We start from the raw sequence: 12,896 nt of genomic DNA, 5'->3' as shown, positions 1-12,896 counted from the left end.
CGACGGTGTGACAGGGCGCATGCAAAATGTCAAACTTACTCTTCAAGATATAAATTTAATTAATTTGACTTTTGGAGACCAAAAACAAAGAAGGGCAATGAAGGTCATCATCCTTGGGTGCAACCACGGTGGAACAGCCGTCGCGAAGACCATCAAGCAGCATGACCCAAGCATCGAGGTCTCCATCTACGAGAGAAACGACAACCTGTCTTTTCTGTCCTGCGGGATAGCTCTCGGTGTCCACGGGACGGTTAAGGACATGGAGTCGCTCTTTTACTCCAACCCGGATGACCTTGCGGGACTCGGGTGTGTCTGCCACATGCAGTACAACGTCACGGATATCGACTTTACTACCAAGAAGCTTACCGCAGTTAGCCTCGTGACCAATGAGACTGTGACGGAGAGGTATGACAAGATTGTCTTTGCCACGGGCTCCTGGCCAATCATCCCTGACATCCCGGGCATCAAGAGCGACAAGGTCCTTCTCTGCAAGAACTATATGCACGCCAAGAAAATCGTCGAAACGTTTTCTCACGAGGAGAACACCAAGCACTGCGTAGTTATCGGGGCGGGGTACATCGGTGTCGAGCTTGCCGAGGCCTTCGGGCTGAAGAACCAGCCGTGCACGCTTATTGACGGCTCTGGTAGGATCATGTCTCGTAACTTCGACAAGGAATTCACTGACATCTGCGAGGATGAGATGCGTGCCCATGGCGTTCAGCTCCAGATGGGTGAGAGACTGGAGGCCTTTGACGAGGACGATGGCAAGATTGTTGTCAGGACCAGTAAGGGTGTCTACAGTGGAGACGCGGCTATTCTTTGTATCGGCTTCCGCCCAGTCACGGAGATGATCCTGGAGTCTGCGGAGCGTCACGGTGTCAAACTCGACGTTCACCACCCATCGAAGGCGATCATCATTGATGAGTGTGCGAGGACGAGTCTGCCCGGTGTATACGCCATTGGAGACTGTGCGACGATCCACTACACGGTCACAGATGAGGATAGGTACATGCCCCTTGCAACTAATGCCATCCGTACAGGCCTGGCCGCTGCTGCGCATATCCTCAAGCTGAAGCACCTCAGGCTTATCGGAACGGAGGGCACGTCGGGGATCCGCATATTCAAGCACCATATGGCTTCAACGGGCCTGACGGAGGAGGGCGCCTTACTTGCTGGCATCAAGAATGTTAAATCCGTCATCATTAATGACACGGACAGGCCTGGGTTTATGCCAACCAACGCAAACGTCATGGTGAAGCTTGTCTACGACGGGGATACGCACCGGGTCCTTGGTGGGCAAATGATGTCGGAAGCGTCTGTCAACCAGGTCATGAATGCACTTGCTGTGTGTATCCAGAACAGGTACACGATTGAAAAGATGGCTGTCCAGGACTTTTTCTTCCAGCCCCACTACAACAACCCGTGGAATACGCTCAACGTTGCTGCTATTAGTGCGATAAACAAGAAGGACTGAGTAATGAGTAAATATCTAGCACAGGCACTGTGTGGTTGCGCAGTTTACAAGCTAATCTGACGAGGATGAGGTGGGCGAGGACGACGAGGAGCTGGAAGATAGGGAGGACGAGGAGGAAGAGTAAGAGGAGTCCGAGGACGACCGGGTGGATGATTTGCCAGATTCACTGCTGGAACTGCAACCAGAGTTTATGAGCACATCGGAGGTATCTTCGGAAGAAGAAGGAACAAAGTCCTCGTCGTCTGAGCTGTCATCGTCACTGTGGTGTGAAGGCTTCACTGTTCCATTTGGATCGCTAATAGAGGCTCTTAGGGAACTGATGGTTTCTTCAGAGACACCAGAAGCTCTAAGTGTGCTCAGAGATACAATTCGATGCTGAGTATCTGCAACTAAAGCCTTCTTCTCCTTGATATTAGAATCGTAGGAGACATCTCCGTCACTAATACTCTCGTGACCAAAGTTACATATTTGGCTTTTTCTGGTGGACTGTCCAAACGTTGTTGCACACAGATGTTTTTCCACTAAATAGTTCTTGAACCCGCAATTCAGGCTATGCAACTTTCGCTCTAGAAGACGCAAGTTCTCAGTGGCGTCGCTCTCAATGGTGGCGCCTTCCTTCGTCTGCCGGAGACGGCCCAGTACACTTCTTTTGGTCATGATTTTAGCGTTTGCCAGACAAACGGAGTAATAGGTGTGTAAATCTTTCAAGATTTCTATTAGGAGTTCTTCTGGCGGAACTTCCGCATCCGTGGTAGAGCTTGTGGAGACATGTGACAGCTGCATAACATCCCTATCTGCATTCTCAGGCGAATCAGCAGTAGGCACTGTGCCTACCGTCTTTTCAAACTCTTCCAGGGATTTTTTAAGCTTTTTCTCTTCATAGTAATCCGAAAGAACGTTGAAGAATGTGTAGAGCGCAAATGTCCCGTCAATCATCTCTGTTACAGAGAACCCGTGGTCTATTGCGACAGCAAACAGCTCCTTAAATTCCAGTGTCACGGATATCCCTTGTTCTAACTTGCAAAGCATCAAATTGTACATAGAGCTAAAACATAGGTTGACCGGAAGCTTAAGCTCTTCTCTACATGCATCAGAGACCCGTTTGAATTTAATTTGCCTTGTAACCTCGCTACTAGATGGTCCTAGAGAGGCAGATATGGCTGCCTTTTTCATGTCCATGCCATTAAGTGCTTCAACAATGGCATTCTGTGCAATTGTCACAGCGACCCCGAAAACCTGCTTTGCCATATCGAAATATTTCTCGGGAGGCAAAATGGACGTCAGGTCTTGAAGCTCCTCACTAGTTTCGTCTTCTTCGGCCATGCCCACAGGTAGGCTTCCTTTGACCTCTGCATATTCTTCTCTCTGCTGTAAATAATCGGTGTATTCCTTGTTGAAGTGACGTGCATATTCCAGAAGAGACTTACCAAAGGCAAAGAAGTGTCGACAAATATTTAGATCTGCTATGGCGGACTCATCCTCAATTTGAAGAAGAATATCTCTGTAGACAGATACTGCTGTCTTATAATCCTTAGATTCATAGGCGCGGTGAGCGTCCTCCAGAGAGAAGCTTGGGTGCACCGCCTTCATTTTTAATTCTTTATTTTTACGGGCGAGAGAGACCAACCGGTTTACTGATAACCATGTTCAATCCAGACAAACCCGGGCCAGAATCTTCTCGGCGTTGATAACATCCATTGTTTTTCTGTCTGGGAGTATGCCAAAAAAGGGCCTTATTTGTTCTATTTCATCTTGGGTCATAATTCCCCAGAACTGTAGCTCTCTAAATAGAATGTTAGTTTTAAGGGTTCCTGGCTGGTCAGCACGCAGAGACGGCGTAATCTTCTCTAGCAACTCAAATGACTCCCGAATGGGCTGGAGCTCTTTGCTGGTAAATGTGGAGCACAGCATGAAATATGAGAACTCCTCTAGAGAAATCATCACTTTGGCCATCGAAGGCTTTTCAAAATACTCGTCTTTCTTTATTCGAGACTCACGATAGCGCAAGATTTCATTATAGACAGAGACATCATCTGCAACGACTTCGCACTGTGTAAGGAACCCTGTTAGAACGGGAATTGTTATGTAGCGCTTGTTGTCGAAGTCAAGGTATTCGAAAACATTTCTTATTGTGTCAGCCGTGACAGCCCCGCGCTGATTACGGACAATCTGTCCCAGCTTCTCTGCCTTAAGAAAAACCTCAGAATGTGTTATCTTTCTAGCTTGCGGAGCCGCCTTAGACATAATCACCGATTCTTGTGTTCCAGAATTTATTGTTTTCGCCGTCATCACTCTTGAGAATCTATGAAGAGCTATCATTTATACCAACCAAATTTGCTACTCCCTGAACTCTTGTGGAAAACACTATGATAGTTGTAGTCTTCCTTTCTATACACAGCAAACGTAGTCGACCGAGCAAAAGACTATCCCAGCTCCGAATGGTCTTTATACTTCTCTTTTTCTCTGCGAGAAGTTTGACATATTCTGATTTGTTATGCTATGCCGCTAATATAAGAGTAGTTCAACGGCTAGTATCCTGTAGGCCCCTCTTTTATTCAATAGCAATCCTACAAATTCTTTGTGATCATTAGCAACTGTATATATAAAGACAGTGCTGCCGTGATCACTCTTCAATTCATCCGTATACTTTACCAACACTCTGACAAAAGTAACGTGTCCAGCTGAACTGTCTCATTGGAGCAGCAGTGTATAGACATGTAAATACTGCTGGTCTTATATTTGCCTTACCTCTTCGTTTTTAGAGAGGAATCAGAGACTCACTGCCTCCATATCCCTCTTGTTGGTTGGCTTGAGTAGTTCCAACATAGCCCTCTGCTCGGCCTTGACAACAAGGATGAATGCGGTGTACTTGTTACTGTTCATTCTGTCCCTGTCGAGGGGGTACCTTTAAGTTATCTCAGTGCCCTCAGAAATAGCAGCGTACATGAGGGAGGTCTAGGGGAGATTCCTTGTGAGTGTGGGAGTACTCGGTGTAGGCTCCTAGAAAACTTACCTCCTGGTGATGATGATTCATTCCATCCACCGATTGTCTCCAGTACCATGTTACTAACTTTCGTACGCAGTAAAACCTTGGCAGCATGAGGTTATTTTCATAGACCACCGGGGACGTGCACTCCCGCGATGGAAGTTGCATGCAGCTTCCACCTTTCTCTGTCTCCGCTACAGTTCACAAACACTGTACAACTTAGACCTACGGGGCATGCGTGCCGGAAGCGCTCACCGGGCCGTCACGGGCTGCGCCAAGTGCGCGAAGCCCGAGGCTGCGGGGGCCGCTACCTGCACCGAGTGCGCTAGCGACTACTTGAAGACAGAGGCCGGCGCAACATCCTGCGTAGAAAGGAACCGGTGCACCGGAGGATTCTTCCCCAACGACGATGTAGACGGCAAAAAGCAGTGCGTTCCTTGCGGTGATGCAGCACATAAAGGCATACCCAATTGCCGGACATGCACAGAAAGCGGAGGCGCTGTAACCTGCGATGCGTGCACAGAAGGAAATACGCCTACCACGGACAAGACGGCGTGCATACCGTGCAGTGTGGATGGGTGCGACAGCTGTAACGAGGAGAACGTCTGCGCAAAGTGTGCTACTGACAAATATCTCACCTCCACGGGTCAGTGTGTAGACGACTGTGAGGCTCTCGAAGGCTATTACAGCGATAAGTCTACTAATAAGTGTGAGAAGTGTAGTCCTGCATGCAAGATGTGTACAAAGACGGCTGATCAATGCTCGAGCTGCCCTGCAAAGAAGGTGCTTCAGTATAGTAGCGAAAGCAACCTAGATTATGGCGGCTCGTGTGTAGATGAATGTAAGGCAGGTATGAATGGCTGTGCAGAGTGCGGCGCAACTATCGGAGAGGCCAAGTATTGCTCCAAATGCAGCGACGCCAAGCAAGCACCACTGAACGGTAACTGCACTGTTAGCGCTAGGGCAGCTGCATCATGCAAGCGAGTGGAGGAAGGCGCATGTAAAGAATGCGAAACAGGATACTTTCTTCTCGAAGGTGGATGCTATCAGACAACGAGACAGCCTGGCATGCAGGTATGTAAGACAGCCAATGGGGGGTCGTGCCAAACCTGTGCGAACGAGTTGGCTGCTAGCAGCGGAGACTGCTCTACTCAGACATGCCATCCTAGCTGTAAGACGTGTAGTGCAGCCAATGATGCTAGCAAATGCAAAGTATGTGCCGCCGGATACTACAAACAAAGCGATGAAAACACCGCTGGAAAATGTGATCCGTGTTCACAGGGTAATGATAAATGTACCTTATGCAGATATTCTACGAAGTTCATATGCCTTGCAAAGGATTCATCTGATGGAGACGGAACCGATACCAAACCCGTTGATCCTCCTTCTAGCAACAAGAGCGGGCTCTCCACGGGCGCCATCGCTGGCATCTCCGTCGCAGCCATCGTCGTCGTCGGAGGGCTCGTCGGCTTCCTCTGCTGGTGGTTCATCTGCAGAGGCAAAGCGTAGATGTACTTAGGTAGTAAATGTGTCGGCTAATATCCATCCGCCCTCCGAGGCCTCGTCGCAGCTCTGCCCTGTAGTATGCGCCAGGGGAGCAGCCGGCCGTCTGGGTGCCGTGTTTGCCAACTGGTTCTCGAGCTCGCGGCTGCCCGGATCCAAGAGGCCCGTGCCGTCTGAGAGTGGCGCGACCGCCGCCCTCTGCCCCAGCCTTCTCCGCCCGGTGTCCTCGACAGGAAGCGGGCGGCCGGGCTAGGGTTCTTGCGCTATCGTTAGCCGCCACTAGATCCTCTCCTGTGCGGTGCACCAGAGCTGGGCCGCCTGCTGTGCACTTAGAGGCCGCACGGATAGCCCGCCCAATCCTGGCCCTCTGAGGGCGGGTGGTTGTGACAGCAGGCAGGGGCTCCCCTCTACTCCTGCAGAGGGACGACCAGGAGCCCGGTGCGGTCATCGGTGCCTGGGCCTGTGTCTCGTGCAGCGCGGGCTGGAGAGCAGACACAGCCCCCGACCAGAGCCCGGCCGCCACAACTGCGATCACCTCATCCACCACCGAAGTAGCTCACTGGAAGCTTAGGGGCACATACAGACACCGCCCCCCGGTCTCCACCAGGAGCTCCTCCAGCCCTCACCGCCCCATACCCCTGCCTCACCAACCAGCCGGCCCGCTACGGGACCCAGGTGACCGCGACTGTGGGAGCGCGGCCCGGGCCACAGCTGACCGGACACCGAGGAGCGGCCAGCGGAGAGCCCGATGGCAGCCCCTGACAGACGGAAGCATCCAAAAAGACGGCGACCCGAGCTTCACCCACCACGAAGGAAGACCAAGGAGAGGCGCCACGGGTAGACCAGAGAGTCCGCGAGAAGGCCAGGGCCCTGGACGCACACACCCACGGAGCGACCGAGGAAGGCGCCGGGCTCCTCGTGTGCCGATAGCGGGGATCCCCTTGCTGCGCCGTCCGCGGCCAGCACTCGTCTCCGGGCACGGCCAAAGGAGCGCGGCTTGTCTGGGAGCTCTCTGGGCCGCATCTAGGCAGGCGCAGCGAGCACAGGGAGGAGACCCGACCTCCTTCCCCGTCTTCTCCTGCTCCCGGAGCTGGGTGGCGCCGGGCGTCGCAACGAGGCGCATGGGGACTCGCTTTAATCGAAAGATTTACTCGAATAGGAGGTAACAAGCAAACACTACTTCCACTAATAACACGATCTAAGATTAAAAATTAATACTTTTAGACAGCTGTTGATGCATGCGTTGGTGGTGCTCGTCGCTCTGGCCACCGCGCCTTCGCGTGGAGGGAAGATGAGCTGCCCCAAAAACCACTACCTGACCGGGAGCATGTGTGTTGAGTGCGCTGCGGCGATAAAGTGGTGCCTGGAGTGCACCGGGGCAGGCGCGTGCACGAGGTGCGCTTCCGGGGCGTATCTCGAGGGAGGGTACTGCAAGCCGTGCGATCCCACCTGTGAGCGCTGCACCGGCCCGGGGAAGTGCACAGCGTGCAGCGAGGCCCACTGCAGAGCACAGGACGGGACGTGCAAGGAGCCCAATGACTTATATCCAGGATGTAGCAAGTGCGTCCATGACACAGGAAAGTGCATGACCTGCGCAGAGGGGTACTTCCACTCGGGCGCGGGATCAGCCCCCTGCACAAAGTGTGCTGATAACTGTCTATCCTGCAAGAGCGCCACTGAGTGCACGAGGGCCGCCTCAGGGTACTATGTTAACCCCTCGACGAAGAGTCCAGCTGCCTGTACCAGTGCTAACTGTGACACTTGCGCAGATGATGGAGCATGCACTGTCTGCAAGCCAGGTTATAGGCTTTCTACGCCATCAACAACGTCACAATCAGCAACATGTGTAAGTTGTACTGGCAATTGCAGCACGTGCGATTCCAGCAAGTGCACTTTCTGCATGCCCGGCTATGCCCTCACTTCTGAAGGCGCCTGCCAAGCATGTGGGAGCAACTGCGAAGTCTGTGCCAATAGCGAATACCAGCTTCCTGGGAAGTGCCTTTCGGCCGGATGCAAGCCAGGATATTACTATCCTTCATACATGACCAGGTGCGTTGAGTGTCCATCTGGCTGTGACAGCTGCTACTTCGATCAAGAACAAACTGTTCCCATTTGTACTCGGTGTAAGGGTTCGATTCAGCCTATTGTAGGACCAAAGATATATGGTATCTGGTGCTCTAATCCCCCATCGATAGACTGCACAAATAAGGGATTCTTAGAGAATGATCTTTGTCTCCCCTGCTATGGTTCGATCGCGGGCTGCATAGAGTGCAGCGATCGCTTTCATTGTACTGAGTGTCTGGATGGATACTATCTGTATGATAATCTCTGTGTTTATTGTGACGACAACTGCCTTACTTGTGAGAACGCCGCAACGAACTGCACTAATTGCGATGAGGGCTTTGTCCTGCAGAATGGAAGGTGCATCGAAGTGGGTTCCGTGATGGAGAACTGTATTAAAGCGAAGAGTGCTTCGGATTCTGCACAGGGTTGCAGTGCATGCAGAGGAGGCTTTTATCTGACCAACGGTATGTGTGAGAAGTGCGTAGAAAATTGCCAAATATGCACTGGAGCGTCACTTTCCGAGTGCAAAACAGGGTTCAATGGCTACCGGTATGATAGTAGCAAAAATACGTTAGAAGAATGTAGGGTCGCCAACTGTGAGATGTGTGTTTCCTCAATAGATCAATGTAGCGTTTGCAAGAAAGGATTCTATCTGTCGTCTGATAATAAAAATTGCATAAAAGGACAAGTAGAAAATTGCAAAGTCTATTCATCTAATGGCTCTTCGTGCAGCGAGTGCCTAGCCGGCTATGGCGTTTCGGCTAATGGAGATCGGTGCTCCCCGTGCTTGGAAGGCTGCAAGGGAGAGTGTACAGACGCTACTTGTGAGTCTGGTGAGTGTGTGCAGGGATACTATTTTAATAGTGACAATACATGCGTTAAATGCCTAAGTGGGTGTGCGTCCTGTGTTATAGATAGTAAGAAAGTGATTTCTTGCGAGCGGTGCACGTCTGGCCAGGTTTTCGCCATCAGCTCAATCATGGGTCTCTACTGCGATAAGCCGGACTTTAACTTCTCCAGCAGGGGTGCAGGACTCATCTCTACGATTGTTATCTTGGGCCTCATCATCGTCGGTTTCATCGTGGCTACTCCGTTCCTCGTCAATCTTGCGAAGAAGCGGGGGGTCCGAGTTAGCAAATTACGCAGCATAAATTCCGGGTCAGAGAGCCACAACGAGTTCCTTCTAGAGGAGCCGGATCTTCTGTGACGGCGCAGATCAATGTCTTCTCCTGTCTGCCTTGCTTGTATGCGTACCCAGTTTCTATCGTGCTGGGACAATACAGCCCTTCTCCTAGTAAACAAGGCAGAAGTATGTATGCTGGTGTCACCACGGTCGTTGACTACCTGGGGGCCGGCGACGGCTGTGAGAGCAGCGGGCATAGGAGTGGCGCATTCCGGGACGTGATTAATCTGTCTTGCCATCGGCCGTGGCACTGTATGTGACTCCGAGGATGATACAGTGTTGATCGCTGAGGTGGTTTCCAGCAAATACGTTCTTAGTCCACTTCCTCGTATCGGGCGGCGTCTCGGACGTCTGGTTCCGACGCCCGGCGCCACCCAGCTCCGGGAGCAGGAGAAGACGGGGAAGGAGGTCGGGTCTCCTCCCTGTGCTCGCTGCGCCTGCCTAGATGCGGCCCAGAGAGCTCCCAGACAAGCCGCGCTCCTTTGGCCGTGCCCGGAGACGAGTGCTGGCCGCGGACGGCGCAGCAAGGGGATCCCCGCTATCGGCACACGAGGAGCCCGGCGCCTTCCTCGGTCGCTCCGTGGGTGTGTGCGTCCAGGGCCCTGGCCTTCTCGCGGACTCTCTGGTCTACCCGTGGCGCCTCTCCTTGGTCTTCCTTCGTGGTGGGTGAAGCTCGGGTCGCCGTCTTTTTGGATGCTTCCGTCTGTCAGGGGCTGCCATCGGGCTCTCCGCTGGCCGCTCCTCGGTGTCCGGTCAGCTGTGGCCCGGGCCGCGCTCCCACAGTCGCGGTCACCTGGGTCCCGTAGCGGGCCGGCTGGTTGGTGAGGCAGGGGTATGGGGCGGTGAGGGCTGGAGGAGCTCCTGGTGGAGACCGGGGGGCGGTGTCTGTATGTGCCCCTAAGCTTCCAGTGAGCTACTTCGGTGGTGGATGAGGTGATCGCAGTTGTGGCGGCCGGGCTCTGGTCGGGGGCTGTGTCTGCTCTCCAGCCCGCGCTGCACGAGACACAGGCCCAGGCACCGATGACCGCACCGGGCTCCTGGTCGTCCCTCTGCAGGAGTAGAGGGGAGCCCCTGCCTGCTGTCACAACCACCCGCCCTCAGAGGGCCAGGATTGGGCGGGCTATCCGTGCGGCCTCTAAGTGCACAGCAGGCGGCCCAGCTCTGGTGCACCGCACAGGAGAGGATCTAGTGGCGGCTAACGATAGCGCAAGAACCCTAGCCCGGCCGCCCGCTTCCTGTCGAGGACACCGGGCGGAGAAGGCTGGGGCAGAGGGCGGCGGTCGCGCCACTCTCAGACGGCACGGGCCTCTTGGATCCGGGCAGCCGCGAGCTCGAGAACCAGTTGGCAAACACGGCACCCAGACGGCCGGCTGCTCCCCTGGCGCATACTGCAGGGCAGAGCTGCGACGAGGCCTCGGAGGGCGGATGGATATTAGCCGACACATTTACTACCTAAGTACATCTACGCTTTGCCTCTGCAGATGAACCACCAGCAGAGGAAGCCGACGAGCCCTCCGACGACGACGATGGCTGCGACGGAGATGCCAGCGATGGCGCCCGTGGAGAGCCCGCTCTTGTTGCTAGAAGGAGGATCAACGGGTTTGGTATCGGTTCCGTCTCCATCAGATGAATCCTTTGCAAGGCATATGAACTTCGTAGAATATCTGCATAAGGTACATTTATCATTACCCTGTGAACACGGATCACATTTTCCAGCGGTGTTTTCATCGCTTTGTTTGTAGTATCCGGCGGCACATACTTTGCATTTGCTAGCATCATTGGCTGCACTACACGTCTTACAGCTAGGATGGCATGTCTGAGTAGAGCAGTCTCCGCTGCTAGCAGCCAACTCGTTCGCACAGGTTTGGCACGACCCCCCATTGGCTGTCTTACATACCTGCATGCCAGGCTGTCTCGTTGTCTGATAGCATCCACCTTCGAGAAGAAAGTATCCTGTTTCGCATTCTTTACATGCGCCTTCCTCCACTCGCTTGCATGATGCAGCTGCCCTAGCGCTAACAGTGCAGTTACCGTTCAGTGGTGCTTGCTTGGCGTCGCTGCATTTGGAGCAATACTTGGCCTCTCCGATAGTTGCGCCGCACTCTGCACAGCCATTCATACCTGCCTTACATTCATCTACACACGAGCCGCCATAATCTAGGTTGCTTTCGCTACTATACTGAAGCACCTTCTTTGCAGGGCAGCTCGAGCATTGATCAGCCGTCTTTGTACACATCTTGCATGCAGGACTACACTTCTCACACTTATTAGTAGACTTATCGCTGTAATAGCCTTCGAGAGCCTCACAGTCGTCTACACACTGACCCGTGGAGGTGAGATATTTGTCAGTAGCACACTTTGCGCAGACGTTCTCCTCGTTACAGCTGTCGCACCCATCCACACTGCACGGTATGCACGCCGTCTTGTCCGTGGTAGGCGTATTTCCTTCTGTGCACGCATCGCAGGTTACAGCGCCTCCGCTTTCTGTGCATGTCCGGCAATTGGGTATGCCTTTATGTGCTGCATCACCGCAAGGAACGCACTGCTTTTTGCCGTCTACATCGTCGTTGGGGAAGAATCCTCCGGTGCACCGGTTCCTTTCTACGCAGGATGTTGCGCCGGCCTCTGTCTTCAAGTAGTCGCTAGCGCACTCGGTGCAGGTAGCGGCCCCCGCAGCCTCGGGCTTCGCGCACTTGGCGCAGCCCGTGACGCCCTTCCAGTCACCAGAGCCTGTAGCAGCGTCTCCACATGACACACACTTGCCCACTTGTCCATCCTCTGCTCCCAGGAAGTGCGTCTCAACTGTACACGACTTGCAAGCTGCTTCCGCAGCGCTTGTACAGGAGAGGCAATTTGGCGAACAGGTCGTGCACTTCTTTTGATTCCCGCTGCCAGGGTCTTCCACGAAAAAGCCCTTTGTCGTGGGACACTCAGACTCGGCGATGCACGTCGTTTCATCCGCATCTGTCTTGACGATATTATTGCTCGCACACTTCGTGCACGTCGCTGTGGCGGTTCCAGTATTGTCAGTTATCTGCTGCGGCGCGGTGCATGTCTCACAACCAGCCACGCCGTTGTACGCTTTGTCAGTACTATCGTCTGGCTGGTACCTCATCCCCGAGGTGTCACCGCACGCCACAATAGACTGATGAGATGCATCTGTATCTGGAGGGACGAAGTATTTTCCAGAGTCGTTGGGGGCTGTACAGACGCCGGCATTGTTAGTACTTTTGCACATGCTCTGTCCTGGTTCATTGGTTGTCTCATAGCATCCGCCTTTGTACATGAAGGAATCGCCGTCACATTCGGTGCATTTTCCGCCTGCGTGTGCCTTGCATATTGCTGTATTAGACGATGCATCTGCGCACTGGCCGTTTACAGGAGCCTCAGTAGAAACAGCACATTCACTGCAATATTGCGTGCCTCCGATGTCAATGCATTTGCCAGTCTTGCACTTAGTGGCTTCAGTTCCCTCCTGGCACGCTGACAGTGCAATTGCAAGTGTCAAGGTTATTTTTAGTAACATTGATAGATGGACAGCCAAGCTCTAATACATCGTACAGCGTGCATCCTGTGATGCTACGCGCCTGTCGTTGTGCTTGATAGTACAGGTTATTGACATATTCTGTAGTTGCGGGTAAGTCGACAACTTAGGCAGGGATACCAGAGAAGGCATATACAAAGGG

The 12,896-nt window shown here is 53.2% G+C and overlaps 5 protein-coding genes and 1 pseudogene across 6 annotated transcripts, besides 1 other annotated feature; 3 read left to right on the top strand and 3 right to left on the bottom strand.

The window, feature by feature from the left end:
- Nucleotides 1-97: 97 nt before the first annotated feature.
- Nucleotides 98-1,474, top strand: GL50803_0033769 (NADH oxidase; the record flags this gene model as incomplete). The annotated part of the gene is made up of 1 exon (XM_001707922.2): nt 98-1,474. The coding sequence occupies one exon, from the start codon at nt 98-100 to the stop codon at nt 1,472-1,474; it is 1,377 nt and encodes a 458-aa protein (XP_001707974.2).
- Nucleotides 1,475-1,525: 51 nt separating this feature from the next.
- GL50803_007035 (uncharacterized protein) lies at nt 1,526-3,064 on the bottom strand (the record flags this gene model as incomplete). Its single annotated transcript, XM_001707924.2, has 1 exon — nt 1,526-3,064. One exon carries the CDS (start codon nt 3,062-3,064, stop codon nt 1,526-1,528), a length of 1,539 nt encoding a protein of 512 aa, XP_001707976.2.
- Nucleotides 3,065-3,121: 57 nt separating this feature from the next.
- Nucleotides 3,122-3,718, bottom strand: GL50803_0013342 (uncharacterized protein; the record flags this gene model as incomplete). Its single annotated transcript, XM_001707925.2, has 1 exon — nt 3,122-3,718. One exon carries the CDS (start codon nt 3,716-3,718, stop codon nt 3,122-3,124), a length of 597 nt encoding a protein of 198 aa, XP_001707977.2.
- A 976-nt stretch (nt 3,719-4,694) lies between these two features.
- Nucleotides 4,695-5,969, top strand: GL50803_0050381 (annotated as a pseudogene). The gene has a single exon.
- Nucleotides 4,695-5,969: a sequence feature (pVSP).
- Nucleotides 5,970-7,197: 1,228 nt separating this feature from the next.
- On the top strand, nt 7,198-9,234 carry GL50803_0050380 (High cysteine membrane protein Group 5; the record flags this gene model as incomplete). Its single annotated transcript, XM_038046150.1, has 1 exon — nt 7,198-9,234. The coding sequence occupies one exon, from the start codon at nt 7,198-7,200 to the stop codon at nt 9,232-9,234; it is 2,037 nt and encodes a 678-aa protein (XP_037901558.1).
- A 1,438-nt stretch (nt 9,235-10,672) lies between these two features.
- GL50803_0050379 (VSP) lies at nt 10,673-12,736 on the bottom strand (the record flags this gene model as incomplete). Its single annotated transcript, XM_038046149.1, has 1 exon — nt 10,673-12,736. The coding sequence occupies one exon, from the start codon at nt 12,734-12,736 to the stop codon at nt 10,673-10,675; it is 2,064 nt and encodes a 687-aa protein (XP_037901557.1).
- Nucleotides 12,737-12,896: the final 160 nt, after the last annotated feature.

This window comes from Giardia intestinalis, chromosome 1, assembly GCF_000002435.2.
Source record: "Giardia intestinalis strain WB C6 chromosome 1, whole genome shotgun sequence".
Classification (NCBI taxonomy): Eukaryota; Fornicata; order Diplomonadida; family Hexamitidae; genus Giardia; species Giardia duodenalis.
This window is presented reverse-complemented; position numbering and strand designations above follow the sequence as displayed.